The sequence below is a fragment of the Rhinopithecus bieti genome, unplaced genomic scaffold, assembly GCF_001698545.2.
Source record: "Rhinopithecus bieti isolate Rb0 unplaced genomic scaffold, ASM169854v2 scaffold_10712, whole genome shotgun sequence".
Taxonomy (NCBI): Eukaryota; Metazoa; Chordata; class Mammalia; order Primates; family Cercopithecidae; genus Rhinopithecus; species Rhinopithecus bieti.
In genome coordinates, this window is record NW_016806920.1 from 947885 (window position 1) to 975284 (window position 27400).

General features: G+C 38.1%; 1 protein-coding gene across 1 annotated transcript in view; it reads left to right on the forward strand.

Moving 5' to 3' along the window:
* The window catches only part of DOCK4 (dedicator of cytokinesis 4), a 494753-nt gene that overhangs the window by 377252 nt on the left and 90101 nt on the right, over nt 1-27400 (forward strand). The window contains 3 exon segments of the mRNA XM_017878678.1: nt 4618-4716; nt 16497-16591; nt 27323-27398. Coding sequence (XP_017734167.1) covers nt 4618-4716; nt 16497-16591; nt 27323-27398 — 270 coding nt within the window.

Here is a 27400-nt window from a genome sequence, read left to right on the forward strand (position 1 = left end):
TTTTTTTTTTTTTTTTTTTTTTTTGGAGAATACTCAGACAAACCTAGCTTGATTTCTTCTCTGCCATTGCACTGACTCTGATGTTGGTCAAGTTATTAATGTCTCTAAGCCTCTGTTTCTTTGTCTTTAAAACAGAGAAAATAGGCCGGGCGCAATGTCTCACGCCTGTAATCCCAGCACTTTGGGAGGCCAAGGCGGGCGTATTGCTTGAGACAGGGGTTCGAGACCAGCCTGGCCAACTTGTTGAAATCCCTACTAAAAATACAAAAAAATTAGCCAGGCATGTTGGTGGGTACCTGTAATCCCAGCTGCTCGGGAGACTGAGGCACAAAAACGGCTTGAACCCAGGAAGTGGAGGTTGTAGTGAGCCGAGATCACACCACTGCACTCCAGCCTGGGTGACAGAGCGAGACCGTGTCTCATAAATAAATAAATAAATCAGAGAAAATAGTTGTACTTATCTCAAAGTTAGTGTGAGGATTCCTCAGATCTGTAAAGGTGTTTAAACAGTATCTGCTCTGCTAACTCGACCAATGCGGGCCATTAGTCATTATGGTAGCAGCAGCAGTCACAGTCATACCATGATTGTTGCAGATGTGCTTGATGTATTGTTGTTATAATAATTCTATGGCGAGAAATATGCCTTGGTCATTCACAAAATCCATTCTCTGGAGACTGAAGATCTGTTGAGTTTCTTTATCATTTTCTCACAGAGAACAGGCTTTCTGAATAGGGAGTCTTTACATGACAGTTCTACATTGAGCACCTTTTCATTCTGTGCAGACACATATGGAAAACTGCCCATGACAGGTAGACACACTGTGAGTAAACGCAGATCCCACAGTGTGCCATGATGAATTCTTGCAGTGTTCTGTAAGCACCATGATTGTTACCCTGCCTCCCAGCCACACCAGCGTGAGCACTGGCTTCTGCTGTATCATAGTTCCAGATAACAGAGGCCTTACTTTTACAATTTAAAAGGATTGTACTTTTTGTTTTCCCACCAACTGTTTTTTGAACTTTAAAATGCTTTCTCTAGCGAGAAAAAAAAAAAAAAAGCACCATTGTGATCAATTCCTTTCAACAGTCTAATTATAGGTAGAAGCAGATTCTATAAAGCAGTACAAATGACCACTTGCCTTGCATTCTCAACTGATGGAGCTCCAGAGTTCCTTACAACTATAAATGCTTACTTGTTCATAACTCTGTTAAGTACCATTTATGGAGCAGGTGATTCTTCTGGGCATAGGCCAGGTCTAAGACAGCTACTCTGATGTGTTCATCTAAAAATTTCATGTGTTGTCGGTTTGTGATTGGGGTATGGAAATGGGTCTGGGTTAATTCTATAAGAAATATGTGGAAAAAATAATGTATATGTATAATAGCTTTCATGAAGACAGTTGTAGCCATCCAATACCCGTGCTATACAGAATCATTTACAGAAATTCTCATTATACTCAATCTATACATAAAATGGCTACTGAGGACTACTGAGTTTTTAAGGTGATTTATATATAAGAAAGTATCACACTGCAGCTAAGTACATCTTGGCCACTGATGGCTTTTTATTTCTTTTTAACAAATTATAGGTCTAGGATTTTCATATCGATACATTCTTAAAATATCTTAAAAACAAAGAAAATTACATTATGGATAAAATATACATTAGTAATTGGACGTCACCACTAAAAGACTTAGTCGTGTAACCAAATACCACCTGTCCCCCAAAAACCTATGGAAATAAAAAAATTTTTAAATTAATTAAAATTTAAATTTAAAAAATAGAGCAAAAAAATATATTATGGATAAAATATACATTAGTATATTTTAGTAATTGGACATGTAGGCCTCCTAACAGAGTTGAATGTGGTTGGAGTTCCTAAACAGCGTAAGTGAATAAATGACATTGTAGAGTAGATGTTGGGATTGACAATAATCATCCTAAATGCCTAAGGGATTATATGTCATGGTTATAAGTTATTGCAATGGGCCTAAGTCAGGTATGACAAATAAAATCATAAATCTGGATTCAAACAGGTTGTTCCCCTATGTATATTGACTGTAAAGACTTAAGATGAAAGTCTATTCATTATTGCATACTATTTCTTATTACTAAATTTACAACAAATAATATGTCATTTTTCCCACTTCAGCATATTTCACTATTCACAGGATTGTGTGTTGAAGTAAATGTCTTAGGAAAATTAATCTAATAGCTGTATTGAAGACAATGTGAATATGATATGGAAAAACTAAGAGATGGAAAAGAGATGAATGGGTTTCTGCTAACTAGATTTGCATTTTTAAGTCAAGGCATATTAAGAGAAAGGTAAAAAAGTATGAACCTTAGTTATCAACTGTTGGATTCTAGTATACTTACTAATATTTTAATTATAACCAAAAAAATCAGGTGTATTTTCTCTATACAATCAAATAGTCTGAGCAGAGGAAGATGAGTCACTGAGTACCGACTTCTAGAACCAGAGATGCCTGGGTTCACATCCCAGTCTCACAATTCTCAAGCTGTGGAACCTGGGGTAAATTTCTGAATCTTAAGAGATAATTATCTTTTCTTTAAAGTGAAGTTGATTGTGTCTCCCCAACAAGGCCCAAACAAGGAATGAACTCAATAGTATAGTCAAAGTATGGTAACTTACACATAGTGCCATTCCATAAATCATAGTGTTGTCACATGTCTTTTTTATTTTATTGAGGCATAATTGACATAAAACAAATGACACCTGTTTGAAATATACAATTTTAGTTTTGACATATGTGTATTCCTATGAACCATCACCACAATCAAGATAGCAAATATGTTCATCACTTTCAAAAGCTTCCTTGTGCCCCTCTTGATTGCCTCTCTTTTGCTTCTCCGTGCTACCTCATCCCCAAGCAACTACTGGCCTGCTTTTTATAGTAACTTATCCGTTACTGTACGTAACTTTGCATTTTTTAGAATTTGATATGAATGGAATCATGTAGTACATAGTTATTATTATTAATCATATAATACATAGTTTTTTGCGGGGGCATTGGGTCAGGGAATTCTGTCTTCACACACAATATATTGTGATTTTGATTTGCATTTTCCCTAATAACAGTGTTGGCTTGAACATTCTTTCTACGGGTTATTAAGCCACTATTATATTTTCTTTGTCTTTTTGATTCTCTATAAATGAATTAAAAATTTCTATATGACTTTTAATTACAAATTGCACATTTTAAATACACTGGGCCGGAGCGCGGTGGCTCAAGCCTGTAATCCAGCACTTTCGGAAGGGCGAGGGACAGACGGATCACGAGGCAGGATATCGAGCCATCCTGGCTAACGGTGAAAACCCGATTCTACTAAATACAAAAAGCTAGCCGGGCTAGGTGGCTGGTGCCTGTAGTCCCAGCTACTCGGGAGGCTGAGGCAGCGAGAATGCGTAAACCCGGGAGGCGGAGCTTGCGTGAGCTGACTGATCGGGCCACTGCACTCCAGGCCTGGGTGACAGAGCGAGACTCCGTCTCAAAAAAAAAAAAAAGAAAAAAAAGAAAATTTCCATTCTCAGGGCTTTTGTCTCTACTTACAAGTCTGTGTCATTTCCATGAAAATCTAAGAACCATCCCATTAATTGCACTTCTGTATATACAGTTGTACCAGTGATTGCCTCTCCTCATGTATTTGTTTTGTTTTAATGTTATTACTCTGTTTAACAAGTAGATAAACTTCTTGCTGAGCAAAAAAGGTTGCTTGAAAATGCAAGGCACCTGTAAATTAGAAGTTCATTCAAAATGCAAGTGATAGCCAATTTTATGTAGGTCTTCAAATCTATGGATGCCTATGTTTACTTTTTTATTGTATTTTTAAGATTAGGAATTTGTGGTTATAAATCACATAGAGGCCCAAGCACAAAAAGAATGGCCAATAAAAAAATTATTTTCATCTCCAGCATCTGAATGACACTATTTTTTAAAAGGAGATTGAAATGAACATTATGCAAAGTATGGCTTTCTTATACCCTGTGAGTCAGCAGATCAACTCTCTGATGATTGGAGGGGTCATATGAATTCAAAAAATGGAGCATGAAGCTACAGGAAGGGCTTTTGGATGCAGAAAGACTGGGGATAACTCCAGCTTGCTACTTCCTAGCTGAGTGCTTTGGGGCAAGTCATTGCACATCAGAAACTACATTTATTACCTTCTTCAAAAAGGTATTTACCCCTCCTCATAGTGTTGTATGTATTAAATGATATAATTAGTGCAGACTTTTAAAATGCTCAGTAAATGATCATCACCCTCAGTGAGTACCTTCTTTAAATGTGTTGAAGTTAGTTCCAACGTGAAAGCTTTCCCCCAAGTTAAAAAAAAAAAAAAAAAAAAAAATCGTCTCTAAATTATTAAATTTCTGAATACTCAGTGGTAAATAAATGGTAATCATATAGGGGAGAGAAGTTTTGGCTGTGATTTTTGCGGTAAATTTAGATTAGGAAGACTTCACAGGGCAGTTGATCATGTTTGTGATTTCATTTTAATATTCTCTTTTGAGGAAGTTCGTGTAGTTACTGATGGTTTCTTTTATGTCCTTACTAAAAGAAAAAAAAATTGCTTTTTTTTTTTTTTAAACTTAGGGGGAGTTTGTTGCTTGTCTCCTGTCCCTATTACGACAAATGACTGATAGACATTATCAACAGCTTCTTGATAGTTTCAATACGAAGGAAGAACTAAGGGTAAGTGACTTTTAAAATTATTTTCTTTAACATATCTTTTAGTTTCTCTTGTTTTTATTCATCACTGTTCAGATAAATCCTACACAATTGCTTTACCTGTTTCCATTAAGTTCTAAGCAGTTTTTTCTCAGTCTCATCTACAGATCTGCTCATCTATATTTGCTTTTAAAGATTTCTATTACTCAGGCAAAGCTATTAACTCTCATTTCAGAGAAGGATATAGGATGTGAAGTATCTGTCATCAAAGTTCAATAAACTAGAAGCAGAATAACAGAACTGAAGAGATAAAAACAAATAGACTAACTCTGCGAACCTAGAAATATTGCCTTAATAGGAGCTAAAGGAGAATATGTAAATATGTTCGCTCATTTCATCTCACTAAAACCATAACGAGAAGTTCTGGCTACAACTTTTTGACTAGGGATACAGAGTTGTATTTGATATTCTGTATCAACTATAATCTAATCAATATGCTGTGCTACTCTGACAAGCTGACATTAAATAGGAAATATGGATGCCAGGTTTATAAAAATCCGGTATTTACTGAGATTTGCGGAAATGTAATGCATTGGTTTCACGAAATGCTTGATTATTCTTAGAGGAATGATATGATCCATCATCTTCCTTATTTACTTTTATTTCTCTTCCATCTCTTCAGTTTTCCAGACAACTTTAATATGGAAACCATCATATTGGAAGTGTTGCTTTTAAGCCGGGTGGTGGAGAATTACAGGACCAAAAGTACAGTTCCGCTATGACATGTGCTTGATTGGAAGCTTTCCCAGTGCCTTAGGGGAAGAAATTACTGATTTTTTAATATAGATAATGCATAGGGGTAGCTTGTCTTTGACTTTAACTGAAAAATATTGTATGATCTCAGAAAAATCTTCCTGTTGTTACCTTAGAGAAGCTGACAAGCTGAGTCATATAACACGAAGAATCATTTGTGGCAGATATAATCCCTCAGCAGTCAGTCATTTGGCATATGGCATCATGTTTTTCGTTCTTATATTCAATCTTTTTTCTTTTTTTTTTTTTGTTTGAGATGGGTTTTACTGTTACTCAGGCTGGAGTGCAGTGGTACAATCATGGCTCACCCCTGGGCTCAGAAAATCCTCCTGCCTCCGCTTCCCAAGTAGCTGCGACTACAGGCACATGCCACCACACTTAGCTAATTTTTAAATTTTTTTGTAGAGGCGGAGTCTCACTGTGTTGCCCAGGCTGGTCTCAAACTCCTGGCCTAAAGAAATCCTCCCATCTCAGCCTCCCAAAGTACTCGGATTACAGGCATGAGCCACCATGCCTGGCCTTTCATTCAATTTTGAGTTTAGAATTAAAAATGGATAAAAGGCCTTAGGACTTAACCACTCTGAGTACAGAAATCTATAACATCAAAAGGAAGATGACTGTGCATTTATGCATTTATTAACTTTCATTAGAAATTGTATTCTTAACACAGTTAAAGAATCGTTAGGTTTTACTTAAGGAGTCTGTGACTTCATATTTGAAAATTTCCCATAGGAAAAGCCTACACATTTTTATGCAGCCTGGAAATTAAAAAACAGCAGAGAAGCATAAACTGAAAGACGTGATTAATTATCCAGATGTTGAGTTTTATGCTTTGGTATTCATGTTAGCAGTAATAAAACAAATGGAAATAATGAATAAAATGTTTTATGTAGACTTTTCTCATTTCAGGCAGCCAATGCACCTCTTCAAAGGACAATTATATTCCCCTCTCAAAATTATTGAGGCTGGCAGGGCACCATGGCTCAGGCCTGTAATCCCAGCACTTTGGGAGGCCAAGGCGGGTAGATCACCTGACATCAAGACCAGCTTGACCAACATAGCAAAATCCCATCTCCACTAAAAACACAAAAATTAGCTGGGCATGGTGGCGCATGCCTGTAGTCCCAGCTGTTTGGGAGGCTGAGGCGGGAGAATCACTTGAACCCGGGAGGTGGAGGTGGCAGTGACCCGAGATTACACCAGTGCACTCCAGCCTGGGAAACGGAGTGAGACTCTGTCTCAAAAAAAAATAAAAAAATAAAAATAGCGAGACCTTCTGACCAGGAGAATTATTTAATGATATTAATTACTTAATCTGCCATTCAGGAAGTGGATATTGAGCAACTCAAGCATGGCAAGCGCTGTGCACCATGTACTAGGGACGTAACCAGGCACAAGATGTCCTGTCCCTGTAGGGGAGTAATCAGACCAATAATGGGCATTAGCACCCTAAGTGGTGAATGTGCAGGGTAAGCACGTGGTGCTATAGAGCATGTGGGAGTTGCTGCCAACCCAGACTCAAGGCATCAGGAAACTTCCCAAGGGAGGTCTCAGCTGAGAACTGAGGTTAGTAGGAGTGTGCTAGATGTATATTTGGCTGGAACGTTCAAACGTCTCTACTAAAATATCACCTGAATGCCCCGACTGACACGGCACACTCTCTACCCCACCTCTATAACACTTATTAGAATCGGAAATATTTTTGTTTATTTGTTTGTGTGTATTTCCCACTGGGCCATGAGCTCCTTGATGTCTGAAGCTTTGTCTGGCTCACTGCTGTATCCTCAGATTCCAGACCATGCCTAGCACATAGCAGGCATTCAAGAAATAGTTGTTGATTGTTTGATAGAATATAGAGTTTAAGGCTGTATGAATGAGTGTAGACTCTGTTTTGAGGACATTTTGAAGCTTTTGAGGGTTTTAAGAAGGGAGAGACAAGATCACATTTGAGGGAAGAAAGACCTGTCTGGTTGCACTATTGAAAATGCATTTGGCCAGACATGGTACCTCATGCCTGTAATCCCAGCACTTTGGGAGGCCAAAGCAGGAGGATCACTTGAGCCCATGAGTTTGAGACCAGCCTAGGCAATATGGCAAGATCCTGTCACTATGAAAAATTTTTAAAAACTAGCTGGGTGTGGTGGCACACGCCTGTAGTCCCAGCTGCTCAAGAGGGTGAGATGGGAGTATCGCTTCAGCCAGGGAGGTGGAGGCTGCAGTGAGCTGTGATCACACCACTGCTCTCCAACCTGGGCAATAGAAGGAGACCCTGTCTCAAAAAAAAAAAAAAAAAAAAAAGAAAGAAAAGAAAGAAAGGGGATTCACTGAGGTCAAGATGAGAGGCAGAACTCTGTAAAAGATTTGAGGTAGTAACCTAAGCTAGAAGTGACTGTGGCTTGAAATAGAGGTGATTGTGGAGATAGATTCTAGGGACATTTAGGAAGTTGAATTGGCAGGACACAATGACTGATACTATTAAAAAGGTGAAGGAGAGGGAGGAGTTGTAAATGACTCCTAGGCCTTTTGACAGTTGGCTGGATGTTGGTGCCATTCACTGCATGAGGATCCCAGGAGGAGTTAGGTGTACAGGTTTGGGAGCAAAGGTAAATTCAGTTTCAACCTGAGTTTGGCCACCCGAGGGACATTTAGATGGAGTTGTTTAGTAAGTTGTGTCTGAAGTTCAAGAGAGAGAGAGATGGGTTGTGGGATGTAGATCCGGAAACTATCAGCCAACTGACATCATGGGAGTAAATGTGAACATCCAAGTAGAGTGTAGAGTTTGAATGGCCAAAGGACCTACATAGAATCCTAAGCCTAAGGAGGGAGGCATGATAAACAGCGCCTGCTCCTGTAAGGAGGTCAAGTACCATCATGAAAGGTTCCCTAAATATTGTTGGTGAACCTGATGGGCAGTTTCACTGATGAGGGTGAAAGCCAACTTGTCATGGATTGAAGAATAGAAAAAAAAAAAAAATAGAAAATGATACAGTGGATTGTATGCAGTGTTTCAAGAAGAGGAGGGATAAGTTTGGATGTGTAGACTGTTTTGATGAATACTTATGATGGAGGAGACTTAAGCATGTGTAAATATATTCATGATTAGAGCTGGTGGAGAGGGAGAAGCTGAAAATCTAAGAAAGAGGTACTAACTTTCAGGGAGAGGTCTCTGAGAAGGCAGCAGGAAGGGACAGAATTATCCTTGACTGGGAATAAGATTCTTATACTTTTCCATGTAAGAATGAAATAAATAACTGGAGTGAATGCAGGCTAGAGGACATATATTTAACTTACTAAAGGCTGATTAGTCGTCTTGGGGTTTTTTTGTTTTTTTGTTTTGTTCTGTTTTGTTTTTGAGAATGAGTCTCACTCTGTTGCCCAGGCTGGAGTGCAGTGGCGCAATCTTGACTCACTACAACGTCTGTTACCCAGGTTCAAGCAATTCCCCTGCCTCAGCTTCTCAGGTAGCTGGGACTACAGGCATGCATCACCATGCCTGGCTAATTTTTGTATTTTAGTAGAGATGAGGTTTCACCATGTTGGCCAGGATGGTCTCAATCTCCTGACCTTGTGATCTGCCTACCTCAGCCTCCCTAGTCATCTTGTTTTAATCTGCATTTTAAAAGTTCATATATCACCTTATAAAAGATATTAATAAATGTTTCCTGTGCTCAATTGTCTTTGAAACCAAATATTTCTAGTTATGTTCCTGAACCCTACATTGTAATATTTTCAAAGATAATAACACTTGTCCCTAGACCCTTATACAAAGTCCTTAGTACCAATTTTACTTCAGAAATCAGAATTTTTATGATTTCATAAAGATAATGTGGTACATATATAGCACCTCCAATAAAATCTAGAGTGATACAAAATGTTCACTCCATATGTGATAAATAAAGACTATAAATCATTCTGGTCAGGTTTTGCTGCCAAATGGATTATAAGAGCAAAAAATTTTAGAGTAATTTTGGGTTTTGATATTGTAGTAAAGGAAGTGAAGACCTCTAAGCAGCAGGCATTTTATATGCAATTTAGTATGTATCAGGCACTGTTCTAACCAGTTGATTAATATTAACTCAGTTTAATCCTCAAAAGGACCCCATGAAATAGGCCCCCATTATTTTATTGCAGATACCAATTGTTGATTCAACAAACATTTATTGAGCATCTTGATTAGACATTAGGGATATCAAGACTAATAAAAGCCTGTTATTAAGGCCATCTAAATCATTCTTATAAGTAAGCATTATGTAAACTGCAGTGATATTGGCTAACAGTTACAGAACACCTCCTCAACCCCATCCCACAGCCATGAGCCAGATGTAGTGCTTACCCCACATTTCATCCTCTCCCTGCCTCCCCCGCCATGAGATTGACTGATGCTATTATTGTTAAGTAATTGGGAGAACTAGGAATTCTATTAACATCCTGAGCTCTTTGCTCAGGCAGCTAAACTCAGCTTTTCCCTAAACTTCAATAAACTTTCTTAAACCAAAATCTTTCCTATCAAATTATATAAAATTTCAATTGTCAGCTCTTTAAAGATAATAAAGCAGTTCTAGTCATAGAATGGAGATGTCTAAGAAAGGCCAGATTAGTAGAAGGAGAGTTATTTGGGGTTTTGTATGTATATTTAGGTTAGAAAGTAAATAGCAGGTAAAGTACAGTTAATAGGGTGATATTTAATGGAAAATTATAAGTGATATTGAAATTGGACACCACAAATTCCACATAACGCTACTGTTTTAAAAAGTAATAAAGTGTAGTTACCCTCCTCTCAACCCCCAATGTATCCTAATCCCCAGAGGTAGCTGCTGTTAACACTTAAAGGTATAACCTTGTACACTATTTTGTATACTATGTATATATGCATATATATACACACACATACACATATTTTTAATGGAATCATACTATTTATGTTGACCTATACTTTTTTTACATGATAATATCTCATTATATAGCCCACTACCTTATTCTGTTGAATCTCATTATATGAATGCTACATAATCATTTCTGATTTTTACCATTAGAATGGGTCTTGCAGTAAACATCTTGATACACCTCTTTCTCTGGACTTGTACCCATATTGCTGTAGAATAAATTCCTAGAAGTATAATTGTTGGGTCATAGGATGTATACATTTTATATTTTAATTGATACTTGACCAATTATATAGAGAGATTTTCACATGAATATTCATGTTGTTTTTTATTCCTGATGTTGCTTTTTCCTTTCTTTTTAACAATTCAAAGAAAGGTAAGGTTTGTCTTAGCATTTTCCAGTGGTTCTATTAGTCAAAATGAATTTTAAAAGTATGTAGCTCTCAGGTATCTGCTAAGACTAATGGTCTTTCAACTCCATTCTTGCCTGAAGAGCCTGGATCCCTCCAGGGTTACTGCTGAAGTAGCTTCTGGCTTCCTGAGCAGTGTGCCACTTCTCCTTCTCGGTCCTCAGGTTCCTACTTGTGTGTGAGAGCATGAGTCACCGTGTCAGAACACAAGTATGTGGCAGCAAAGACCCGAGCGCTGGTACTCTGTATTGTTTTTTTCCTTCTCTAGAACATATTATTATTTTAAAATGAACAAAAGTCAACACTAGGTAGTGATTAAGATTTTTTTCCTCCTCCTGTCATCAGTAATGTTTTATTATACACCCACATTGTACTGTAGGCTACAGTTTTGTCCATATCCTTGGCATTTCATATATATACAGCAGTGAGACTCCTGTGCTTTGTTGATTATGACTTTTCATAGAACTATGGGAATCTTGCTATAAGCACAAGATTATACATGAGCTGGAAGTTAAGTACAGCACGATTATTATTAAGTACAGCATTGTCTCCTATATACTGTCCCACTAGCTTTCAAAAATTATATCTGATCATATATATTGATTAAAGCCCCAATCCAGCTTTAAAACTCTGAGTACTTCCCATTCCTTACAGGACAAAGTCCAATCTCCTTATCATGTTGTTTCTATCCTCAGTTTACCTTCCAACCACATTATCCTCCACCCCCTTCTGAACACCTTTCAGTCACTCCAGCCACTTCAAACTACTGTTGTATTCCTTAAAACCAAATATATAATTTTTAATTCCTATGAATCATTTTTTTTCTATCTGTAATGCCTGTTCTACCACCACCTCACTTCCATTGCCTAATGTGTACCCCTGTTAATCCCTTTTCTGATTCAGCTCACCCTACAAATCCCGCTCAGATATCACCTTCTCGATGAAGCCTTCCCAGGATACAGTCCTCCCTCTCTGATAGCACGCAATAATGCACTCTCATTATTTGCCACTTCCTTGTGTTTTTGATGACTGTGGGCCGTTGAGAGTCGAGAACCTGGTTCTAAGCACAGAACCTGGAACATTAAATCTTTGTTGAAGGAATGCATGGTCTTAATATTTCTGCCTGCTTCAAAAGATTTTCAATATAATTATTTTGACTTATCTTTATTTGAATATATTGATTACAGAAAAATGGTTATATAGCTCTAAAAGATTGAAAATCATTTGGGAATTATTTTGTTTAAGGTACTTAAAGATTCCATTTTAAGAATATAAATTTCAATGTGATAATGATTATTAACACCCTTTAATTGAATTCAAACCTCACATCAAGGGTATTACTCATTTGAAATTTGTGGCAAATTTTTTTAATGACATTTGACTATAGTCTGAGGGTCTGTCCTGTTCATTGTTCTTGAAGTAAGAAAAAAATGTCCTACTCTGTGTAGCAGCCTCATGATGCTTTGTTTTATGGATGTCTTAACTCATGTTTCATGAACTCAGGATTCATCTCTCTGTGTCTTGCCAATTCTGTTTCACAAGCCTAATTTTTGTCTTGTGTTAGATTTTAAAAAAATTTTAGATTCAGGTGGTACATGTGCAGGTTTGTTAATGAATACTTTGCATGATGCTGAGGTTTGGGCCTCAGTTGAGTCCATCACCCAAATAGTGAACATAGTGCCCAATAGGTAGTTTTTCAGCCCTTTTCTTTCTCCCTTCCTCCCTTCTTTTGCAGTCCCCCATGTCTGTTCCCATTATTATGTCAGTGTATATCCAATGATTAGCTCTCACTTATAAGTGAGAACACGGTGTTTGGTTTTTTTGTTTCCATGTTAATTCATTTAGGATAATGGCCTCTAGCTATTTGTTGCAGCAAAGGACATGATTTTTTTCTTTTTTGTGGCTGCATAGGATTCCATAGTGTAAATGTACCACATTTTTTAAGCCAATCCTGTCTGGTGTCTTTCTTAATATCATAGTATCATATGTAAGCACAAAACAGTTTTCATATGGTACAGTTAAAAAATCTAAAACACAAATTTGAACCTCTCAAACGTCTGCATAAAACCCCTCAATGTCTCTACAATGCCTGCAGGATAAATGTCCAAACTCCTGACTATGGAAAAAGTTATGAAATTTTTCAATCTTTTATTTATCCCTGTTTATCTTTAAGCCCTATGTCTTGCCACTGCCCCTTGTAGTTCAGGCAACCCTGTGCTCTCTCTTGCCTCTGAGGCCTACAGGTGTTGTTCCCTCTGTGTGGAATACCTGACCTTCAGACTTATTCACATTTGCAAAGCATGCATGTATCTGTGTGGTTTTTAGATTAAGATTTATCTCTGCCACTAAACTGTGAACTCCATGAAAGCAAAGAGCACGTTTAACGCACTTACTATTGCGTGGCATCTTCCAGACACTCCATAAACACCTGCTGCGCAAATAAATAAAAGAATGTCTCTTACCAGGTGTCTCCAGCATCTAACACACTGCCTGGCACATAGTAAAGCACCCAATATTTATAAATCAGTACATGTCAGTGATCATTTCTAAAATCATAACAACTGTTCCTACTTTGTTTTATATTTAAATATGGGACTTCTACTGTTTTGGAAGACTTTCACAAGAACTTTCTTACTTGAACCTCTCTCTTAGTTGAACCTCTGCAGAAAAAACACTTCTATAAAGTAACACCTCCCTGTTTCTTTTTTATTCTGAACCCTGATTTGAAGAATTCCAATAATACAGTTTGTGGTTAAGTGACCCTGTTGTGCTGTATGATGTAAAACAGAAAAAGAAACTGTTCCCATTCTGCCAGGTTTTAAATGGTAGCATATGAAACACTTAATTCTTTGTGCTGTCCAAGCAGGAATATTATAGGCATGGCAACGTTCTTTTCAGATTATAAAAGAATCTGTGACTTACTTAGTTATATGTACAAAATAACCACATCTATCTATGCAAAAACACATTTTTAGTAAAATGACCAGAGTTGAAAAGTACTAGGAGAGGACAGTCAAGGAAATACCACTGTATTTTGGGTGGGAGGGAGGAAAATGTTAAAGAATCTAGCATTGAGGTCATATTGCTTTCAAATATTGAAACTGAGTTTGGAGTAAACCCTGTTGCATGGCAGTAGACAAAGACTTGCTAAACTAAATTACATGTAAATACTAAAATGGAAGGTGTTCGTGTTATGACAACATGATGTGATGAAACATTTACCTACATTTTAGAAGTAAGAAAAATGTGGAGATGCCTTTTGAGTAACTAAGTGATCATACTGATTTTTTTAATTTCCTCTAACAAGAGACCTCAAAGCTCCCACATTTTACAAGTATGAGAACTCACTTCCAGAGAGGTTAGACAAATTGCCAAGGTTATTGAGCTAGTTAATTGCATAGCCAGGATTTAAAATCTAGGTTTTCTGATCCTCATTATTATGCTCTTTTATTTTTCTTACAAGGTTTCTACTATCGAATGTGTTTGGTTTTATAAATATCAATGAATCTTGAATGGATACTGTAGAAAACTACTTGAGACACTGAAAAGTTTTCTTGGGGGAAATAAAGATTTATGTAAATTCACAGGCATTGACAATGTCACATGCTGCCTCAGCCTTTTATTGTGGGAGATAAATGGGACTAGGAAAATGAGATAGCACAGAAACAGTTCATCTATCCCCAACTCCTCCACCTGCAATACTGTTTCCTTTGTCCCCAGCACTACAAAAGAAAACTCAAGTTGCTAGCTGGTAAAATAGATGTTTTGCCTCCTATAGCCAATCTTTTCAGCCAGTATTTTTCCTGCTTGCAACTGACAGCACAGTCCCCCACCCCACATACCACATACACACATACATACACACCACCACTACCACTAAGAGTGCTGCCTCCAGTTTCCAATTCTGTTACAACTTTTGAGGCAAGAAGATAAAACTTCAACATTTTATAATTTATTTATACTATTCCTAACTAGTTGTTGACCATAAAGCCAAAGAATCTCCACTTGAATGACTTTCATATCTATCTAAGCAAACGCACCAAGATAGGAAACTGAAGTGGGGTATAACTCTTTCAAAGATAAATGCACAAGCCATTTTTGCAGGGATTATATATAATATATATATACACACACACACATACATATATATGTGTGTGTCTAAGTGACTCAAAAGAATCAACCGAGAAACCATTAAAATAAGTTTCAGAAATGCATTAGAAAGGGCTTCTCACAGTTTTAGTAAGCTAATGACCTACTCTCCCAAGAGAGCTAGAATGTGAAGTGTTGCCCAAAATTATCTGACCTACAGTGAAATACATTTGGGAAACTCTGCTTCCAGTGATTCTGGAGACATGGACCGGATCTGTCTAGCCATTTAAAGATGGATGACCTAGTGGGCATGTTTCCACATGGCGCATACTACATATCAACATATGTGTGTTGATGCCAAAGAAGCTAAAATAAGTTGTTGTCAAAATATTTATGGGCTTGATTGAAGTTGTTAGCGTATATAAAAAGAAAATAAAGCTACCACATGGGTTTTACTTTTTAGATTTTTTCTGTCTTCTGTTGACGTGAGTGACAACCATAATCTTACATTCAAGCAGCTTACATGTTTAACTTAATGTGTCATTGTATTTGATAAATAAAACTCTGGTGTTTGGGGTTGCTTTTTATTTTTGAAGCAACACCATATCGTTACCTTCAATCAGATTGTTAGAGAAATGTAGTTTCCTAGAATCACTTAGGTTACAAAAAGCTCTTTAAGTTTTCTAGTTAATAAATCTAAATCAAAGCTAGATCGAGCTAATCCCTTTTTGAGTAGGGAAAGCTCATTTCATTCATTGTGTGTGGTACGTTATCTCCTTGATTCCACTTTAAGTATCATGTGCTATAGCGCATTTGACCCTATTTCTTGTAATGTTTAAGGAAGTAATATTTCCATGTTTGATGATAGCTTCTTGTCAAGAGTGTTTTCAGATGATCAATTTAAAGATAACATCTCAGTAAATACTACTACCATCTGGCATGGCATCTTTCTGAGGAATATATTGATAATCTCATAACTACTAAGCACTCCTCACTGGGCTTGACTTAGCACATATCCTCATTTGAATGTATTCTGCATAGCACACTCTGGAAAATTCACTCAAATTCTATAAACCTGCATACATTCCATTAATACTGCATCTCAAGAATGCCCTGTAAGAAAAATAGGTTTTTGTTTGACATGCTTTTGATAAGCATAACTTTCTAAATTTTGACACCCACTTAAAGGAAAGCAGAGCTGAGCCAGGACTCCTGCAGGAGCTGAGCCAGGACACTGTTCTCCTGCATTGAAAAGTTCTGATGTTTAAGACACTATAATGGAAGAAAGGGAATGTATTTCTGTGTTAATCTTCTGTTACAAGTTTTCCACTTTATTTTCAAAACCCTAAATTGTTAGAACTTGTGGAGAGAAATAAAAACTCATTTTCACTGTGCCCAAGAAAGAAAAGAAAACATTTGGGTGGGTTTGAGTACTGAGAATGGGAAGGTTTATGACTCCTTCCCTTGGGCAAACTATTAAACTTATGGCTCCCTTCTCTATAATTGCTTTGGAAATGGTAACAGTACAACAGTACTGCCTGTGTATGCGCATATGTATGTTGACAGTTACAATAAACCAATAAAATGATCTATTTTCTCCTTATCCAAGGATTTCCTGCTGCAGATATTTACTGTGTTCCGAATATTGATACGCCCAGAGATGTTTCCAAAGGACTGGACTGTTATGCGCTTGGTTGCTAACAAGTAAGGCATTTAAGTTGATGATAATTGCAGCTCAATGTATAGAGGAAGAAGAGAGTACAAAATAATCTTTTTCATTTGATCTCAAATGTGAAGTGGTGGGTTTTTTTTTGTTTGTTTTTTGTTTTTTTTGCCTCTGAATTAAGCCTTTTAAAAAAATATTACCACTTGTCTTGAACTACTGTTTCCTTTATATATATTACCATCATTCAAAAATCAAACAACATAATAGCATATGCATTGAGAAGTTCTGTTCCCATTGATCCTCTACCCCTAGGCTGTATAACCACTTGTATTTGTTTCTTACATGTCCTCCTAGTGTTCCTTTATACAGAGACCAGCAGGTAATGTAATATACACACTGTTCTGTATAACACTCTTAGAAATCCTGGCAACCATTCCGAATTAATAGATAGAAAGCCTTTCATTCTTTTATGTATTTTCCTTTACAGCTGAATAATATTCCACTGAATGGCCATACCATAGTTTATTTAACCAATTCTCTGTTACTAGAAATTTGAATCATTTCTGATCTTTCTTAATTCGTCTTAACAAAATACATACATTAAGCATCTGCCATTTACTCCACACTGGGAATAAGACATGACCCTTGAGGTGGACACATGGAGATTGAAGTTCTTTTATTCATCCAAGTGGTATGGCCAATAGACAGCTGAAAATATTGCCCAGAGGAAACTTCAGAACAAAACATAGGCATTTGGGAGGTTATTGACATAAAGTTGATATCGGAATCTCTAGAAGATGATAAATTCAGTTTATATTAAGCATATCCAGCATGATCTGAGAGCAATGCTAGAAGAGAGAGGAGCCAGGAAAGGGTATTAGGGCAGTCGGAATGGCAGGAACTGATCCTGGAGAGTACGGTGTCATGGATTTATCTGCTGTCTCCACTTCCTGTCTCCATAGTCTCAGGATACAGAATGGAAAAGTGCTCTAGGAAACTGGCCTGGTCTTCACTTCCAAGCTTGTTATTTACCCTATTTCATTAGCATTCTCATTCTCACTCTTCAAGCCCACATTTGCCTGCTTCCCCTTCTTCCTCTTATCCGAACGCCAACACCCTCATGCTCAGGATGAAGGTTGGATTCTCTAAGCTTCTATCCATAGGCCACGGTCGCCCTGTGTTTTCTCCAGATGGCAAGCTTTGGTGGTGGTGAGAGCTGCAGGCATATAGGATTCGATTTTGATTATATATGCTCAATATGGCTTCTGCTGCAATATACATTTTTAGACTTGGAGGTGTTAGAATGATGTGTTAAAAACTTTGTGAAGTAACAAATAGTATAACATAGCATATTATATTTTACATAAGTACAGAAGCAGCTTTTCCATTTTGAAGACTAATTGAGACTGTTGAAATAACTGTCTTTAGAATTTAACATATTTAATTTGATATCTGTGAGTAGAATCGACTATCTATTCATTTGGATGTCCCCATGCTACAGATTTAGGTGGGAGTTTTTGCTCATGCATCTGGCCTTATAACCAAAGAGCAAGCATTCTGGGTACCTGGAAAGGGCTGTGAGGTAATCCAAGGAGCCAGATGGGAAGAGGTCCAGGCTATGGACATCATCATCATGCAGCATCAACATTTGGTCATTCTGCCTGACTCATGTGCAGAGGAATATTTTGGATTGAATTAAAATTTCAGTGGTAGAAATTCAGACTGAAAGTAACATTGACATTTTATTCCTTACATATACAATTTCTGCTTAAGCTTGCCTAAAATTGTGACAACCGTGTGGCTTTTTGATATTAAATACTGCCTCTCTCTGCCCCATCTTCACTCCAATTTTGAAGACCTTATGGTCACACAAGTGGATAGCAGTCTGAGAAGTATAGATTCTGCTTTTGAGTAAACACACAGTGTTCAGAATTTTCATTTACAGTGTTAACCAAATAGGAAGATGATTTTGTTAGAGATGAGCTCTGTGTAATACATTTAAACAGAAGATTATTCCCATAGCAAACCCAAGAAATGTGCCGTCACTCTTTGCTAAATGTAGTGACTTCATTCCATTGCCACCCGTGTGAGTGCTGGTAGGAGTATGGTGCTGCCTCTCCACTGGCAATGGCTGGTGGCTGCGAGTCCAGCCTCATTCATGGAGAGAATTCTAGACACTCCAGTGTCTAGAGAGACCACTGCCAAGTTGGAGCAGCCAGTCTGCTGCATGTTCTTGCTCTTGCCTCTTCTTTCCTGTCCTCTCCTTTTTTAATAGTCTAACCATTCTCCTCCATTCAAGTCATGAAAGCAGATGAGGTTTGCTTTGCTTCATAAATGCAGCATAGTCCAGAAATTAGCCCTCTACTATTTATGCTTTGTGAAAAATATTAACCCATATAGTATTGGTAGAAAACTAGATTTCTGAAAGATGGTAAGGACATCTTAAATATGTTAAAGAGCATACACTAGGAAGAAAAGGTTTCCGCTTGGCTAAACCATGTTGAAGCACGTTGCAAGAGTTACATCTACGTCTCTGAAGTTGACCACCTTTTCTTCCATAGTTTCAATTTTCTTAGACAAACATTTGTTCAGCGCCTCTCAACGTGGCATTTTAACTCAAACTCCCACTTCTATTAACCCAGTCGTGTGCTTAATGCATGTCAAATTGATAGCAGATGGCTGAGAAGTCACCATTGCCCTACCCTTGAACTCAATTGACTTGTTCATCCCTCAAAATGAATGTTCTTTTTTGTGTTGGTCTTTTCTTCTTGTGTTTTCAAGTAAATTAAATGCCTTTAACTTTCATCTATAAGCTGTGTTGTTCCAAATCTTGTAGCTTGCCTGCTTCGTGTGAAGCTCTGCCAGAGTTTGTGACCAGACACCTGGTGATTTGTATGGTTCTTTATTTTTTTCTACCTGCATGCCTAATATTGTATAACATAGCAAGTGTGCCCACTCACAATTCTGCAAGGGCAAGAAGCATTTCTTCTCTTTCTTGTTTGCTGCAGAGCTATCTCATGACCCCCTGTAAGTTCTTGGTAGATGTTTCTGATGAGAACAACTGCTCAACCTAATAAAGAAGAAACATAAGGAAGATGAAAATTAAGTACCAAAAATACAGGACACTTTGAAACAAGCTTCTCTACACCCCTTCCCATACACATTGTGAAATAAAGTACAAAATAAAGTCACAGCTTTATACATATTTTCAAGAAGAAAATCTTGTAACATACTTGCTTACTGAGGAAAGGAAAAACTCTCTCGCTCTTCAGTTGAAATTTCAGGTCTTTATTTTGGTTATCTTGTGTGCGTATTGGCCTCAAACATATCATACATTAACCAACTTGGGTTTCAAATGAGATCTACATAGCCAAAAAGGGATTTGTTAAATCAAAGTTTCTTAGAGAGATTGTCCATTCATTTACTGACCCATTTATTCAGCCAGTATTCTCCAGTGCCTAATGTTTAAAATAAGTACTATAAAGACAAAGAGCACAGGTCTATGAGGGTGTTATGAAATGAACATTGTTCTGGACTAGTACAGGAGGGGTCTTTCATGAAGGAGTGAGGCTTGAACTGAAAGCTAAGCAGGGGGTAACAAACCGCAAAGGAAGAATGATTCTGTCAGTAGGAATATCATCTACAAAGGCCCTGTGGTCAGAGTAAATGTGGCACACTCAAGGAACTGAAAGACTGTTAGTGTGGCTGAAATGTGGGGAGGGAAGGAACCAGTAAAGATGAGGTTGGTGGAGGAAGACAGAGCCCAGATATTGGTATGCAGAGAGACCAAAGAGAAACCAGGGAGAACCAGTTAGGAGCTTACTGCAGCCATCCAGGTAAGAGATGTTGATGATGGCTTGGACAGGCGGATAGCAATGAAGGTAGTAAGAAGATTGGTTTGGGAAATAAGGATGATAAGACTTGCAAGTGACTGGGTGTGGGTGGGAGAAAAGAAAAGTAATGGAAGATGTTCCTTAGATGCTTGGCCTAAGCAAAAGGATGAATTGTGACGCCATTCACCTAGGTGGGAAAAATGGAGAGAGGAGTAGCATTGAGGATGATAAGTTTGAGGTATATTAGATTTCCAAGTGGAAATGTAGAAGGGAAAGCTACACATGCTTGCATGGAGCTCAGGGATGACGTTGGGGCTGGACATGTATGTTTGGGCTCCTCAGCATATGGTCAGGATTTGAAGCCTTGGAACTGAACAAGAGCACTGAGGAAGAAAGTACAGAATGAAAAGAGAGAGACAGTACTGAGTCCTGGGGCATGCCAACATTTTAAAAGTCGGGAAGTGGAGAGGTATCCAGTGAAGAAGACTGAAAAAGAACAGCCTGTGATGTAAGATGAGAACCAGTGAAGTATAGTGTCCTGTGAAGAAAGCATTTCAAGAAGGAAGCAGTATCTAGAGCTGCTGGGAGGTTGGTGGTGATGTGGACAGACAACTTGTCCCGAGATTTGGAAGTGCGGTGGATAGTGGTGACCATGACAAGTGTTGTTTCAGTGGAGTGGTAAAAAGGAAAACCTGATTAGAGTGAATTCAAGAGTGAATAGGAATTGAGAAACTAAAACAGCAATTACAGGAAGAGTTTTGCTATCAACGGGAGCAGAGAAACAGGGCTGTATCTGGAAAGAGATACTAGGACTGGGATTCTTTTTAGAATATGGGATATTACAGCATGTTGATTTACTAATAGGAATGGCCCTGTTAGTAAAAGACAGAAATATTGGTGCCAAAGAAAACAGGGATAATTAAAAGAGCAATGTCCTTGGGCAAGCAGGGATGGGATTGCATGTAAGGTTGCTACGTATGCCTGCCCAAGAACTATCTGCTACCTGTCCATGACAAGCTTGCACATAAAAATAAATCATCAGTGTAAGCATGCAGTATAATTAAACTGACATTGTTTTTTGTGGTAAGACTTTCTCAAGGAAGGAAGCTTCCCACACTTAGAGCATCATTGATCTAGTGCACATAAAGAAAGCTAGGAGCATTGACAGTTTATCCATAGTAACAGGAAGGAAGGTGGAATATGCACTACTGACCCTGAAAAGTGGTAGAGTAGCTAATCTGCTGAGCATCCACTGACACAGCTACTATTGTTTTGTTTTTGGCTTGTTTAATTAAATGTAGTTATCCTTAAAGGCTTTTACTGTTCAGGGAGAGAATAGATATTTATTTTTTATCAAAACTATATATTACTATGCTGAATGTGCCAAACTTGAATAGTTGTAGCAAATAATGACAAAAAAATTGCTTGCACAATCCATCTCCTCCAGGTGAGTTGTGAGGAGTTGGTAGAGAGAATGAATGCATGAAGGAAAGGCTTTCTTAGGGTTTAAGCCTAAAAGGTCAAAACAGAGGCTGTTGGCCATATGAGTGGTTTTCTACCAGTACTGCCCAGTGAAGTGCTGGTAAAAAGAGTTTTCACAGTCACTCCATGTAAATCCTTTTCCATTCTTTTTGCTTCATCCACACTGCATGCCCCATTGACTGAAAACAAAATCACTCCTTTCTCTGCTTCCCTGCTTTAGCTGATTCTGTGCCCTCCACTTAGATCAGCTTTGCCCCTAATTTCAGTCTGTTCAAAATAGCTTAAAAATAAAATAAAAGTTGTATAAACTTCACATTTTAGAGTCATCTAATATGGCAAACAAGTATAACAAAGCATAGACTCAAATGTAATCATAAGGCCACAGTCATTTAACACACACTTACTAGTCTCCACCCCTGTGGATGCCGTGGCAAACAAGGCCAAATTCCCAGATGCCATTGCTCTCTAAGTCCCAGCCCTTCCTTGTCTTCTCTTCCATGTGTAACACCAGTCCTCAAAATAAGAAGGATGACCACATGCATCAGAATCACCTACTTGGGCCGGGTTGCAAACCTCCCAAGCCATAGGTAGTGGTAAGACCCTGAAGTCTTAAGCATCCTTTGGGGTGATTCTCATGCATGCTGAAGTTTGAGAACCACTAGTTTGGATGCATTCCCACATTGGTTATCCAGGAATTTCATCTCCCCTAAATGTCTTTGTGTTGATTTTTCGCTGCCCCAATTAATCCACCAATTCCTACAATTCCCTGGTTGTAGGGAAATTGTTGGACTCCAGGTACAGATGTCCTTAGTTTTTCATTATATACACATCAATATTGTCCAGACCCAGTTTATCCACAAAGGTATTTCTCTCAGTCCATGTATGATTGTTGGGCTTGTGTTTGAGCAGATTATCAAATTGGAGTAACTAAAAAAGTAATTATCCAATTATCAAATTGGAGTAACTAAAAAGATAAGCTTTCCTGGGTGAGAGTGAGAGGGAGAAATAGGGTTGCTTGAAGTTATTTCTTAAGCCCAAAATGAGATGGCAACTGTAAAACCATAAAGCAATAACTTTAATTTCCTGTACACCAGTTTCTCTTTTAGACGTAAGTTTTATCATGCTGTGCCTGTAGATTATGATTGTCAGAAATGATCCTAGTGCATGCCTTGCTGTGGCAGTAATCAGTGATTTGGGCCACGCACAGTGGGGCCGAGGAGGGCAGATCACTTGAGGTCAGGAGTTCGAGACCAGCCTGACTAACATGGCAAAACCCCATCTCAACTAAAAATACAAAAATTAGCCTGGTGCAGTGGTGGGCACCTGTAATCCCAGCTACTTGGGATGCTGAGACAAGAGAATCGCTTGAATGTGGGAGGCAGAGGTTGCAGTGAGCAGAGATCACACCACTGCATTCCAGCCTGGGTGAGGGAGAGACTCAGTCAGAAAGAAAGAGAAGAGAGAGAGAAAGAGAGAAAGGAGGGGAGGGGAGGGGAGGGGAAGGGGGAGGGGAAGCAAGGAAGGTAAATAAAGAATAAACCAGTAATTTGGCCATTTGTGGTAGCAGATTAAAAATCTTTTTTGACTATTGAGTTGGAACACTGAGATTTGCAATATCCCCATGTTCAAACACTGAGTAATGAGTGAAAGAATGAAACCAGAGAAGCCACATGGTTTTGGATAAATTGAAACAGGTAAAGAACGGTCCCTAAACACCACAGGTATCCACTAAAATGAAAGAGCAATAATGTATAAATGCCTCTGGCTGACTTAGGGACCTGTGTGTTAGGAAATGGTCTCAGTGATGAGTTACCGTAGAAAGCTCTGGGAACTGCCTTGGTGGCTTGGGCTGAATGTTATAGGTAGGAAAGAAAAGCCTTTGAACAGTCATTTTAAGATCTTTCTAGCCCTGAGCAGTCATATTTTTGGAGGCCCTACTCCTCATCCTATCAAACACTAAGTAGACCCACATGCCACATTGGCTACAATTTTGCTGAAGAAAAAATTATAAGTATTTTTTATATTTGCTTCTTAATTATTGGCTTATCAAGTAAAATAATTTAATTTTGATTGGCTGTGATTTCTCAGCATTTATGTATACTATATTTAGGAATTGTAAAATTATAAAATCTATAATTTAAAAAAATTGCATAAATATTGGACAATTAATGAAAGTTATCGTGTCCCTTTCTGTGGACATGTAATTATTCATTATTTTTACTTTTTATTTTGCAGTTTCAATTTGGTGCATAACATTCTTTCAGGTCTCAATGTTTTCGAAAGTCCCTAAAAGGCTTCCAGGCCTTATGCCCTGTGCCTCTTTCTGCCTAATGGTAAGGCAGCCCTGATAAGAGGGTGAGGTGTTCAATCTAGAAATAAGAACTGCAGGCCCCATATGAATCGTGCTAACATTCCAGAAGTCAGGAGAATGCTGAAGCAGAATTTGTGGGAATATTTCTGACTCGGGCCACTCCAGAGCCTTGCTCTTCATTGAGTGGTTGCAAACCAACAGCATTAGCATCCGCTGGAGCTTGTTAGAAATACAAAATCTCCAGTCCCACTCCAGGGTTGCTGGATCATCTGTACTTTAACTAGGTCACCAGGTACCTGTTAAAGTTTGAGAAGCACTGCTCTAAGGTAGAGCAGTGGTTCTCAGCTCTGGGTGCACCATAAGAATCACTTGGGAGTTTTGACAATCTTGATGTTCTGATTGCAGCCCAGACCAATCAGAAGTCTCTGACGATGTGACCCAGACATCGTATTTTAAAAGCTCCCAGGTGATTCTAGGGCCCAGGGCAGGTTGGAGCCACTGTTCATTGTAAGGCCACGAGGTTCCATGTTGTTTACCAGCAAGTATACTTCAAAAAGCCACAAATATTTTTTGTGTGTTTGGGATCCACCATGTAAATAACAATTTGGTAATCTTTGCCATGGAATAAGCTCTCTCCCTTGGAAGATTGAGTTTGTTAGCTCCTTTCTGTGACATTTGGCCTGACAGTCCAAATTCCAGATATGTCACGTTTCACTAACACCAGAGGTATTGTGTCTGAACATCAGTCTAAGCTGAAACTGTGGGCCACAAGGTGATTTTTAATGTAAACCTCAGGTGTAGTGGGACTGTGTATATTTCTCCGTTGAACATCAAAGCAGAAAGTTTGTGCTTATAACCGTATGTTAAGGATACAGATTTTTGTTTGTTTGTTTGTTTGTTTGAGACGGAGTCTCGCTTTGTCGCCCGGGCTGAGTGCAGTGGCGCGATTTCAGCTCACTGCAAGCTCCACCTCCCGGGTTCACGCCATTCTTCTGCCTCAACCTCAGCTGGGACTATAGGTGCCCGCCATCACGCCCAGCTAATTTTTTTGTGTATTTTTGGTAGAGACGAGGTTTCATCGTGTTAGCCAGGATGGTCTCGATCTCGTGACCTCATGATCCGCCCACCTTGGCCTCCCAAAGTGCTGGGATTACTGGCATGATCTACCGTGCCCGGCCCAGATTTTTCTTCTTTACACTTAGAAGTCCAATGATCTTGCTAGATGCTAGGCAAGAACAACTTCCTTGCCTGATAGCCTTTTATTTTCTGATGATTCAGCTTCAGTTTCATATAATAAAACTTGAGTAAAATACTTTGGAACATTAATGATGTCTTCAATTATCATTTATTTTTCCAGTGTCTATGGGAAATTGGCACATTATACCATCATTTGCAGGTCATGTTTATCTTTGATATGACTTTGTCTGATGATACCTGCCATTTAGGGGACTGAAGAAATCATAAGATTTCTCAATCTCATAGGTTTTTCTTATACTTAAATTTAATAGTAAGATTCACTGAAAGGTGCATATGACATATATAAAATGCACACCCATGTAACAATGCCTGTTCATGGTAGAGCAGATTCCCATGAAATTGTGGTTTTGTTTCCTTTTCGTTACCTTGAACTTCCACATTTAACCATCAACTTACCCTTGTTAATGTTTCCCTACCCCACGAGAAAGCTATAATAGTGAGTTTCCCAGCAGATAACAATAATGAATATTTGTCTTTCAAAGTCTATATTTTTCTAATTAGTAAATATAATCTTTATTAGCAAGATAGCCAAGGTATGAAGTTGATCATGTATTTTGTTTTCTTTTGTTTTTTCATTTTACCTAGGGTGACATAAATACATCCTCCAATTCCAAATCCCATGAAAAGAACTGAGGCTTTATCATATCACACACTCATTGCACATGCATCTTAGAATTTTAAGGTCAAAGAAATTTTAAATATCAACAGTTTATATATTGGTCCTCAGTTTATAGCAGCTCAGGGGGTGGCTTATCTTGCTTTAGTATAATGTTGTATTAAACATTAAGTGAACCAATTGGAAATATATTCAACTTTAAATATTTATCTTCTGGTTATAAAAATTAGCAGATTTTGAACAAATTGCAGAGCTCTAGAACTAATCACCAAATCCTTCTTTTTAAAATCTCCCCAGTAAGCTACCTGTGTCTGTATTGGTCAGGCTTTTCCTGATTTCTCCGGCCCTGGAGATGACCCTTTCTCTGAATGTCTGTAGCACTCTGTCGGTTTCGCACAGCTTAGTACTGGGTTATAGACAATTTCACAGTCTATAATTGTTTCTTTAGTGGCAGTCTTGTCGCCCTTAAAGAGGGAATCCGCTTTCCATAGCTCTCCCATGCCCTCTAATACCTTAAGCAGGGGAGAACAGAGAGAAGGCTAATAAATACTCAATGTATTCTATTATTTTTTCCTATCCATTTTGTCTTTGGGCTCCATTTTTTCCTCTGTATTTTAAAAAGCATGACTTTCTTTTATGATAATTAAATATGGAATGTTGCCTTTAATCCTAGCACTTGAGGAGGCCCAGACAGGAGAATAGCTTGAGGTCAGGAGTTCAAGACCAGCCTGGTCAACACAGTGAGACCCTGTCTCACAAAAACTGAAAAACCATTTGGCTGGACACAGCAGCAGGCACCTGTAGACCCAACTACTTGGGAGGCTGAGGCAGGAGGATCACTTGAGCCCAGGAGTTTGAGGCTGCAGTGAGCTATGATCATGCCACTGCACTCCAGCCTGGGTAACAGAGCTAGATCCTGTCTCAAAAACAGAAAAATATGGAATGTTATGTTTGTAGTAAATCATTTTGTTTTGTTTGGAAATTAACAAAAAACATTACAAAACATCAAGGTAATAATATATTTCTGTCTGAGTCACATGAATTCATAGATCTTTTATGTATCAGTTTACAAAGGACCTGACTTCAGTGATAGATTCCTTCCCCTTTTTTTGACCCATCATCTCTTTTTTGTTTCAAATATGAATTATTTAATATTGCTCCAGATGCTTACTGAAGGTTTTATTTTATCTTAGTAGCTTTTTATTCTTGTATACTAAATGATTTTCACTAATACGAAGTTTTCACCTTGACATTTTTTTTTTATCACTAGTGTTATTATTACAACAGTTCTGTACCTCTCAGATGCACTTCGTAAGAACTTCTTAAATGAAAACTTTGATTATAAGGT